We start from the raw sequence: 10,856 nt of genomic DNA on the forward strand, positions 1-10,856 counted from the left end.
CTTGTGATCCAACAGAGTCTTACATAAGTATTCTACTTGGGTCACTGCAGATTATTCTGCCTAGCCTAACTTGTAAATTGAGTGTTGGTGAGTAAAAGGAGTACTTTCTATCAGTAAGGATGAATGTCCTACCATGAATCCGTTAGTCCCCAGTGGTGCAGCTATCGGCGAGTGCCAGAGCACCTGTTAGTACTATCTCAGTGGACCGGAGTCTGTTGTGCGATCGATCCAAGTTCATGTCTATCACACTGTTAAAAAACCCCTAACATCACCATTAGGTAGTTAGAATACACTTTATTTCACACTCTGCAGAAAAATCACACATCAAGCTTAATACAGCATTCTACCAATTCAGTTTGCAGCAGATAACACATGTTAGTGTTCTGAATCCAAATGTGTAGGCCATAGATGGCAAGTAATAGAGCTCATTATGTTGGCCACCTGCTGCTACAATCTGGATTTAGGAATTTCAAAATCTGAAGTGGCAACTACACCCTTCATTCTTAAAAGTTTCTTAATTAATTTACTAATTTAAAATGTTATATCAAAACAATAATCAATATATCATAAATACTTAGTGTCAAAAGCCTTACAAGTTGAATCGAACATATTTAGATACTAGTTTAATACCTTATTACATACTCCACTAGAGTAGGGCAAAGTTGTCTTCAAGAATGAATCACCCTTTATAGATAACAAAATCAATATTCTGTGTAGTAATTTCTAAAATACATTAAAGCCCAGTAAACCTTGTTTACTTTTGTCCTCAGTCTACAAGATTCTATCCTAGTTTAGCATCAGTGGAGTCCAGTGTCTTCCTTCTTTCCTCTGCCAGAACCCACTCACTTAGATCATTGCGCAACCTCAGGTCTATCCCACTGCAACCAGTGCATCGTAATACACCTCTGCGGAAGAATCATGCACAGCGCAAAAAATCTCTAGCTCAGTACTCTTTTTTTTTTTGGAAACATTTTATTATCAGTAACAAAAATAAAATAATACAAAAGAAATAGCTGGGTACATTAGGCATTGCCTACATCATATGAGTCCAGTGCGGGTCAGTTACACAGGTATAATAATATCACAAAGTGTTGTAAGTTACATATTAAGATATAGCAAGAGAAACATTTTCAGAGCGCCGATCCCGGCCTTTGCTTCGCCTCCTTGTTGGACCCCTTGGGTTAATCGCTCAGGTCAAGGTCCGAGTCTGGTGTTGGAGGGGCACAGATGTTACCACGGAATGAGTTCCATCTACCCCATACCCGTGCCCACTTTTGGGGACACCCTCTGCGTATGAAGACTGCTTTTTCGGCCAGCATTGAGCTATCCATGTCCCGACACCATCGTCCCCTCTGGGGAGCCGTCGGTACCCCCCAGTGTTGTGCAATATTACGTTTTGCCAGCATGATCCCCAAAGTTGCCCAGTCTTGTGCTGCATGATTCAGGTCAGTCGGTTCCCATATATTGAGGAGACACCACTTTGGTTCGGGAGGAACTGGGAAACCACTCACACTCGTAATTGTGTCCATTACCTCCTCCCAAAAAAATGCTATGTGCGGGCATTCCCAGAATGTATGGTAGAATGTACCCCTTGCCCCACAGCCGCGCAGACAAAGTGGTGTTGTAGCTCGACCGATTTTGTGGAGCATAGCCCTAGTGTAGTATGTCCTGTGTAGGACCTTCAGCTGTACCAGCCATAGCCGGGACGTAAGAAGACGGTACTCGAGCGGGGACGATTCAGGAAGAGCCGTGCCTCTAGGTATTGCCCTTGTGAGTGCATGCTTAATTTGTGTATAACGGAAGAGTTCTGTATCGGCCATTTGATATGTCGTCTGTAGTGGAGTAAAAGTCACGTCTCCTTTTTTCCACAGGTCCCCAACTCTGGAGATTCCGATCAAGTCCCATTGTGCAAACCCCTTGCTATTGCGGAGTGTACCCAGTTTTGGTGTATCCCACAATGGTGTGTGTTGTGTCATTACTCCTTCCCACCCGAGCGCTCGACTCGTTACGCTATGAACCATGTGTGTATTGTGTGCGCGGTTGGACCCCTCCATATATCTTTTTTGTTCCTGTGGTAAAGGGCCCTTAGCGGTCCCCCAGTCCCAAAAGCATGCCGGTCGAGCCGGAGAGACGGCTCATCCCGAGGGGCGTGAAGCCATTGGTTTACTATAATAAGTTGTGAGGCCCAGTAGTACTGTCGTATACTAGGCAAGGCTATTCCACCGTCGTACCAGCTCCTTGTAAGTTTGGATAAAGCTATGCGGGGGGGTTTTCCACCCCAGAGGAGCCGTCCCACCTCCGCCTCGACCGCCCTAAAATAGGAATCAGGGACCGAGGTAGGTGTATTTTGCAGGGCGTATAGGAATCTCGGGAGAGCCATGATTTTGTATAGGGCTGCCCGGCCCAGGAGTGTAAGGGGTAGTGTATGCCAATGCTTCACGTCTTTAAATCTCCTGAGTGGGGGCTGGAGGTTTTTCTCATAAAATAAAGTAGGATCTGGAGTAATGTGAATACCCAGGTACTTAAAGCCGTCTCTCCCCAGCTGTATCGACACTCCCCCTGGTAGACGTGGAGGGAAGCCGTGGAGAGGAAACAGAACCGATTTCGCCCAGTTAATCGCGTAGCCCGAATACCTGCCATAGGCAGCACATATGTCTAGTAGACAGTTGATGGAGCGGCTGGGGGAGGCCACATATAGTAATATATCGTCTGCGTACAGTGATATACGGTCCTCCCACCCCTCCGCCCATCGCAGCCCTCGTATCACTGGGTCATTTCGTATCCAGGCCGCCAGGGGCTCGAGTACCAGGGCGAATAGAAGCGGGGACAGAGGACATCCTTGTCTGGTCCCACGCCCCAGAGGGAAGTCCTCTGAGATGCGCCTATTGACCACAACATGCGCCAGGGGTTGTGTGTACAGCAATTGGATCCAAGCACGAAAGTTGGGCCCAAAGCGTTGGAGCACTGCGAACATAAAGGGCCACTCCACCCGGTCAAAAGCCATGCTGGCATCCAACGAAAGAATAACTGCGTCCTCGCGGATAGTAGACATTCGAGCCAATACCCCGTGGAGCCTTCGTAAGTTCATTGCCGTGTTGCGGCCAGGCATAAACCCTGACTGATCCGGGTGGATAAGTGACGCGAGGTGTGGCTGAAGCCTATTGGCCAGCACTTTTGCTAAGATTTTTGCCTCTGCATTGAGGAGTGAGATGGGACGGTATGAGGCACACTCGTGAGGGGGTTTGCCGGGTTTTGGGATCGTCACTAGGGTTGCTGTCCTTTGATCTTTTGGCAGTATTCCCTTATCTAGGCTATCTTCGTACATTTTCAGTAGGTGGGGTCCCAGTCTTTCTCCCTCTGTTTTATACATTTTTACGGAAATGCCGTTGGGACCAAGGGCTTTGCCCGATTGGAGACCTCTAATTGCGTCGATGATTTCATCCGCCGTAAAGGGCTCGTCTAGTACTCTTTCTTAAGTCTAGGATGCAGGTTTGGAGTGCAATGTCCCAACACACTATCAATCGAATTCCCCACAACCAGCTGAAAACTTTTAACTAGAGTTTACCAGAAACTAGCCACTAATGCATGCTTCCACACCATATGCATCAGATCTGCTCTAACGCAAATCACATCTAGGAAATGTATCTGGCAGTTGTGGGTAAATTTAGAGTAAAATAGCCAGCTTGTAATAATAGTCTGTATACATACTTACATCAAATTAAATAGTTATTGCATAACAGTCAGGGCTGTAATATAAAACAACTCCTGCTGGAAAAAAGATTCTTCAGGCACCACTGTGCACAGCACAACCTTTGTAGGGCTGGAGCGCCACCCAAGGGCAGAGAAACCGGGATTCTCCATGTTCGCAATCAGCAATATGTTGCAGCAATCGCTCATACTCAACCCCTCTTTGTAGAAATTTTGGCTGGAATGCAAAACTTCTGTTCACACAACATTATTCACCAGCAACCGGACACTACAACCCAACTAAAGTGCATCATTCTCTTTCTCACGCCACACACCACTTACCATCATGTGAACAATCACATGCACTCTCCATATGCTGTGTAAACATTCATGTGTACCTCGTGTAACCCAGTTTCTACAAGTATGCATAATATGTATTCTGTGAGGAGCTCTGGTACTCCTTCTCCCAAGGACTTCATTATATAAATACAGTGGTTCGGTTGTATGTCGTTACAACGCATTCCGTTGCAACGCATGCCTTTACCACACATGCGTTACAATGGAATACTATTTCCATGTACAACCTTAACCACGAATATTCCTTTCCAACGCATACTTGCATGGTAATTGAATACTCTTGGTAAAGGTTATACCCCTCCCCTGTACCCTTACGTGACCACCCAATGATTATTTTTACCCTCAATCTATATGTATATATATTCGTAATACTTTTATTCTCCTTACCTCTTCACGTCTTCTCCTCGATCTTCTTTGCTTACGTCCTACATCGAAAAGAGGAAGCGTCATTCCGTTTCCTCTAAAACGACGCAGTTTGTCACCACATCCCTTCGTTTTCACATGTTCTTTTTTGGGGGGGGGATCCCCCCCAAGGCCCCCTTTTTTTGCATGCTTTTATTTTTGGGGGGAGACCCCCCAAGCCCACTCTTTCTATTTTTACTTTTGAACACACGTCTTCACTGACATCAAAAACGGACTGAACCGGACGAAGATGAACAGGTTCCAGTGCAGCTTGCGTGGTAAAGACGGTCGTGGAAGGCATACGCGTGGTAAAGACGTTTACGTGGTAAGTGTACCATTGTAAACGTAACGCGTAGAAAAGCCTTCGTGGTTAAGGATGTTTCCCCAGTGGTTCTAAGTCTCTTAGTCCGATTTATGGATTTTTTTCCATTTTAAGGACAAATGAATGGTAAAATCTAATCTGTATAAGAAAGAAAAGACTAGCCGCCTTCCGTTTTGTAGTCTTTCCTTTTTTGGAATTTGAGAAATTGGTTTAAAGACTGTCAATTGGAGTGTAAACTATTTACCGTGATCTTGCCTCTGGAATAGTGGAACGAAAATGAAAGTGACACGAATACCAAGGGATTGTGACAGGGGTTAATAAGTTTCTGTTTCACTTAGGAGTCTGATTTTACATTTAATAGACAGATTATGTGCAAGAGAAGAGGTGCTAAAGTCTCAAATGAAACCTCCTTTTAAGATGGGCACAGTTGAGAGATTTTCAAAATGGCTCTCGCTCTCAGACTCAAAGACCTGAAGGTAGACATGACATTGTAGTGGTGTGAACATAGTATCTGCAATGGCAATGGGGGTCAAGAACAATTCTATCATCAGAATGAAACAGATCATCATGCTTATAAGCAAGTGATGTGAGTAGCACCACACAATAACTATTTATGGCTATATAATATAACAGTTCTTCTTGATGAACCAGATACTCTCAAGGAGGAAGGGCTAAGATAGTCCTTTCAGAATTCTTTCCCATGACGGCAGATCACAAAACTGATCGCAGCAACCACTGCTCATCAACTCATTTCCAGATCAGTATACACATCATCTCCAGCCTTTAATGCCTCCTTTTGATCTGTGGGCTCACCCCCACTTGAAAGCTCATAATTTGCAGCTTTAAAACCCAGTCATCCCCCAAAATGTCTCTCATGCTTTTTGCAGTGACGTTAGTGACCAGACTCTTAACAGACAAGCTCAGTCTTACTGTTAATTTATTACAGTAGGCCTTTAAGCAGACTGGAAAGAAATTAAAACTTTTTACGCAGTTTTTTGTGTACTGAATATATCTTCGTCTTTGTTCCTTTACAGTGCTTTGCTGCCCTCCAGCTAAGTTTGCGCTATTCAAATAGTGCATACATTGTGTTGTGGAAACCAAATGGTTTATGAAAGGTTCTGTTGAAAAACTCATGCCGCTGAGCTGCATAATGAGAACAGTAAGTCACTGTTACACAAGTGTAATACATTTTACATGAGGTATTCTTTTTGTGGGTAGTACATTAAAGTGGCAAATAAAAGGCATACGCGGAAACTGAATTGGTTTATAGTAAAAAAAAAAAAAAATTGCATTTCATAATTTTAATATATGTATTTGCACCATATTAACAACACTGCTCTCCATCCTCCCCCGCATACTATACCCTCTTGTATCGTGCACCTCATTTTCTCCATAACTCATTCCATAATGTACATCTACTTATCACAATATGTGCGCCTCTTGCCCAAACTAAAGACCTCTCCAATGCCGTCAGCCCCTTGACGTACTGCATCCACCGTTTACTGAATCCACACTGCAATTAAGTGTATTGCCCAGTTGATTTTTGCTCAGGTGAAAAAGCTTGGATGAACTCAGATATATAAATCACAAAACCAGCATGTTGGCCATTAGGCCACGCAACAATACATACGGATCTCGATTCACCTACTTTTGGACAATTCTCCCTGAAATAAAGGCCATTCCGGAACATACTGGTGAACACCAAACTTTAATCCCTGTGCACAGTGCTGCTAATCTAAATATTAGGGTCTCAGATTAGAATCTGACAAAATTCACTAGAAAAGTTACTGGCCTACCGGAAGGATCAGAGTGAAATGAATGCATACCTGATTTGAAGCCCCTTTTATCTGACTTTTTATACTAAAGCTTTAAACTCATTAATCAGCAATTATGCTCATAGAATATTGTCAAGATATTTTCCCTGATCGCTCTATATCTATGCAATGAATTTTAAACTCGTGAGACACCCACATATGGCTCAGATGTGTAAAGCAGCAACATAGCTACATTGTTGCGACAGACGACATACATCAAGATTTTGCAGATATATTGACATACGTAAAAAACTCCTTGTGATTTATACCAGACGAAAAATTGTAAACAAAAAATATAATCGGTATGACTCAGGTAACACAAGCATTTCCAAAGTTAATGTTTTGAACTAAATTTCTAACTGAAGTTATTTAACAGGCTTACATATTTAAACCAAAGTCATAAGTCACTGATTTGATTTTCTTTCTTCTTTCTACTGCCTTTTGAAGGTAGCATCGCAGGTGTGCTGTATTTTTCTTATGTATTCTTTTTCTTAAAAATGTGCATTGCCTGTGATGGGGAACACGGTGGTCAAAAGTCACCGGCCACGTCTCGGTATCTCCCGTTAGAGGGTATGTCATGTTCTTGATCTATTATTGTTTGCTGTATTCTATATCTGTTAACCTCTGTATCCCCGCTTTTTTAAAAAAAAATTAATAAGTATTAGAAAGAGCTAATCATCACCTACGTCACTTCTGAACTCTGAGAAAATGTGTATATTTTTGTTGAATATATCTTACCAACTAATGCCGAAATCTCCTCTGTAGTCTTCTGGACGATTCCACCCAGGCCTGCCCATGTGATGGGTCGTCCACCCAGGTTTTGTTCCACTGTTTTTTTGCAGATTTTACAGACCCCCTCTTCTTATTCTACATTAAGACAACTTTAATCTAGAGTAGATGTAGAGATGTGCCCACACAGATGTAGAGATGCGCTAATCTATCTGCAGCTACTAGGCAGTTCTGACATTTGTTACAGTCTGCTCCTTTCTTAAAGCGGCAGGTAGATGTAGAAAAATTAATTGAGAATTGAGTACTGGATTAATTGTTCTTTTGTGTGAGTTTTAGGTGTAACTGGTAAAAAAGCATTTATTTAGACTCCACTGGCTCCCGGTAGAAGCCAGAATAAAATTCAAGGCACTGGTTATTATTCATAGAGCACGGCATAATAGAGGCCCAAAAAAAGTTAGGAGGCTGATCTCTCCCTACATCCCAAAGAGGCAGTTGCGATCCAGCACGGAAGAACGCCTAAAACAGACAAAGGTTAGGAGAGAGAAATGGGGAGGAAGATCTTTCTCCCATCTAGCCCCCAAACTTTGGAACTTCTTGCCGTTAGAACACAGATTGATAGACCGAGAACTAGAGTTTGGCAGAGAGATCAAGACTTGGCTGTTAAAGCAATACATTCAAGACATGGTTGGCCCGTATTCAGTACCTGACCGCGCAGCGTTGGGAAGCCTTAGGTCAGCTATGCGCTTTACAAATCCCATTAATAAAACACCAGATTTGTTTTATTTTTTATACTGCGGGTTTTAGTCAGCATATTTAACTATATGTGTGCACAACATCATATAACAATGTGTATCTGGGGTTTTCTCCCTTTTTTATTTGTGATATTTTTATGGCTTTTCTCTCCTTTTTATTTGTGAAATTTTTATGGCTAGGCCGCAAATATTCTTTTTGATTTTGTTAGGTTGCTAGTACCACTATAAAACCAAAACCTTTATTTTGATCTGTAAATAAGTTATTAGGTATTTGTACGCACTTTAGCAGCCTGTTTTACAATTTCTGCATGATTATGGTAATAGGAAATGGCCAAGTAGGAGTTTAGTGCCCTCTCTTTAGGGCTTCGGGATGTTATGCACTTTCTTTTATGATGCGGTGGAATAAGTGTTCCCTGTATGATTGTTGATGTTGCTAATTATGTATTGTAATGCTTTTATAGTATTTTCTCTAAAAATGTTGATTGGACTTTGAAATCCCCCAAATGTTTTTCAATATTAAACTAAACATGCACATTATAAATAATATTAACGTTGTCTAGCTTAAAGTCAAGATTTACATTGGATGAAATGGAAAACATCACAAAAATAATCTACGTTAAATGCAATAGTTTTTGATGCAACAGGCAGGTTAGTGACGTTGACATGAACAACATGAAAATAACACGTTATGCACATAAAATTACATCTTATATCAATTAATGGGAAGTAAAGAACATGCCACCATATCCTTTTCTAACGCCGCTTATGAGGGAGAAAGCGCTATGTAACTATCAGAATAATATATCAGACTTCGCTTGAAACTAACTACAACTTATTTACAATCGCGATTTGGTTGGTTTTCCTTTTCCTGAATGCTCAACATAATAACCAATTACAGTAGCAGGATAATTTTAATAGAAAAGCTATTATCTAGCTACATAGGGAAACTCCTGAGCTGGGGCAGGATGTCCCAGTAGCTGGAGTGGGAGCAAAAATAGGTAAACATAGTTGCTAAGTGGCCACTTGTGCTGCCTTTTAAGAAAAGAGTATTTAACATGCTGGGATTATTGAACCCGTACTTACATTGTTAAAAGTGAAACAACAAGTACTGGATGCAGCATCGTTAAGCCAAACAACAGAGTACTCTTTGAAGGTGCCACATATGACATGGGACCATTTTCGAGTACAACTCTTGGGTACAGTACCAAAACTTGTCTACAGATCTCAATGAATGGTCCTGCTTGGCCAAGGACTCGAGCAGCCTACTCGAACACAAGTGGGAGGGCTAGACCACAGTATCCGATGTTACAGCGTCAACCCTGTGCGAAAGAAATGTATAGTTCTAACAGAGAGGTAGAATTTGTTAAGAGGGATGTACTTTTACATCCCGCTCTGTTGGTAGATCTCCCGAATATGTGACTTTCCTCCTCTACTCAACATCCCTTCTCCATACAGCAGCTCAGCAATACCCAGACTTTACCTTCATATATCAAACACGCCCACCGGTCGAAAGCATGTCGAGGCAAACTTTAAGATACACCTGCACTCCAGTGTCATCACAAGGTTGGGAGATGGAGAAGGTAGCGCTCTATGCAACATCTCCTCGTCATAAAGGCTCTCTTCTTCGCTCCATAAGACCCCCACTCTAGAACCTTTAGTTCCCTTCTGTTCTACAATACTGAGCTCTACTCCGCTCAGCAATATAATTACCTCGCTTGCAGTGACCGGTGAGCTGGGGGCCGGAACCGGCGCTCCGAGACTTCCTCATGTTCCCGGGGGCCGGCACATCCCGGGCCGAGGTTAAGGGTCAGATACTCCAGTTACCGGAGTCTGACGTCACTACTCCGCTAACGAGAACATCAGCAGTGCGGGGCCCCCAGCAGCTAGCGCCTCGCCCTTCCACCGTGCGGACACTCCTCCCATTGGCCACGGAAGGCGGAGCCATGCGTTCCAAGTCTCTCTCTGGCGACCATCACCAGCTTCCGGGTTCTGTGAGCATTTTATTGGTAGGTAATTGATTGTTACGCCTTATGTTACCCCGATTGGACCAAAAAGTGAGAGTTGCGCGTCCCCATGGTAACGCGTCGTCCTTCGTTCATTTCAATCCAGGAAGTTATTGGACAACACAGCCCTTCGAGGAAACCATCTTGAGAGGGGCGAGGCACGTCAGCCTCATTCAGCACTAGCAGTTGAAAAAGATTTCCATTCTTAAGTATTTTCTTAGACTGTTCCGTCTTCACGAACCTGGTACCGACTAGGCATGTATCACTTGCTGCCGAGTTGTGATTCGAGATCGGCCGTCTGTGCCACCCACACAAAAACAGTGTAGTTTCATACTTCCAGTGAAAGAATGGGATTAGAAACAAGCGTTGACAAAGTCAAATGGTCTGGTGTTTATTACTACCCCTGAGGCGCTTCATGGAGGGTAGCATTCTACTCCAGAACCCCGTGTTTATTTAAATTTTCAAGTGTTTATTTATGCATTTTTGTACAGTGCGTATTTTGCCCAAAGGTACTAAAGTACTTTACAATAGACATAAGTCGTTACATGTATAATTACATAAAGTACAAAAGTTTAAAATATCGTTATAATAAGTTCCAGAATATCAAAATAGTAACTCATTACCAAAGGCACAGAATTACAACTGTTCAAGATGTAGGTAGAATGAATTGCAGCTGGGAATACGTTGTTTACTGGTGCCATATTCTGGGAAGCGTCTGGTGAAATGTACGGCAGGGCTACCCAGTGCAGTTGGGGTATCCCTCTAGCACGGCCTAATCACTGCAGCGTAA

The 10,856-nt window shown here is 42.9% G+C and overlaps 1 protein-coding gene across 2 annotated transcripts in view; it reads right to left on the reverse strand.

The window, feature by feature from the left end:
- TBC1D20 (TBC1 domain family member 20) overlaps positions 1-10,037 on the reverse strand; it is a 73,598-nt gene extending 63,561 nt beyond the window's left edge. The window contains exon 1 of one of the 2 annotated variants that reach the window (XM_085619550.1): positions 9,774-10,037. In XM_085619550.1, the coding sequence (XP_085475676.1) occupies positions 9,774-9,831 (58 nt within the window). In that variant the 5' untranslated portion in view covers positions 9,832-10,037. Of the gene's footprint in view, positions 1-9,543 lie in introns of both variants that reach the window. The other variant, XM_085619551.1, reaches the window with a different exon arrangement.
- Between the last annotated feature and the right edge of the window lie 819 nt (positions 10,038-10,856).

Source organism: Triturus cristatus, chromosome 7 (assembly GCF_964204655.1).
Source record: "Triturus cristatus chromosome 7, aTriCri1.1, whole genome shotgun sequence".
Lineage (NCBI taxonomy): Eukaryota > Metazoa > Chordata > Amphibia > Caudata > Salamandridae > Triturus > Triturus cristatus.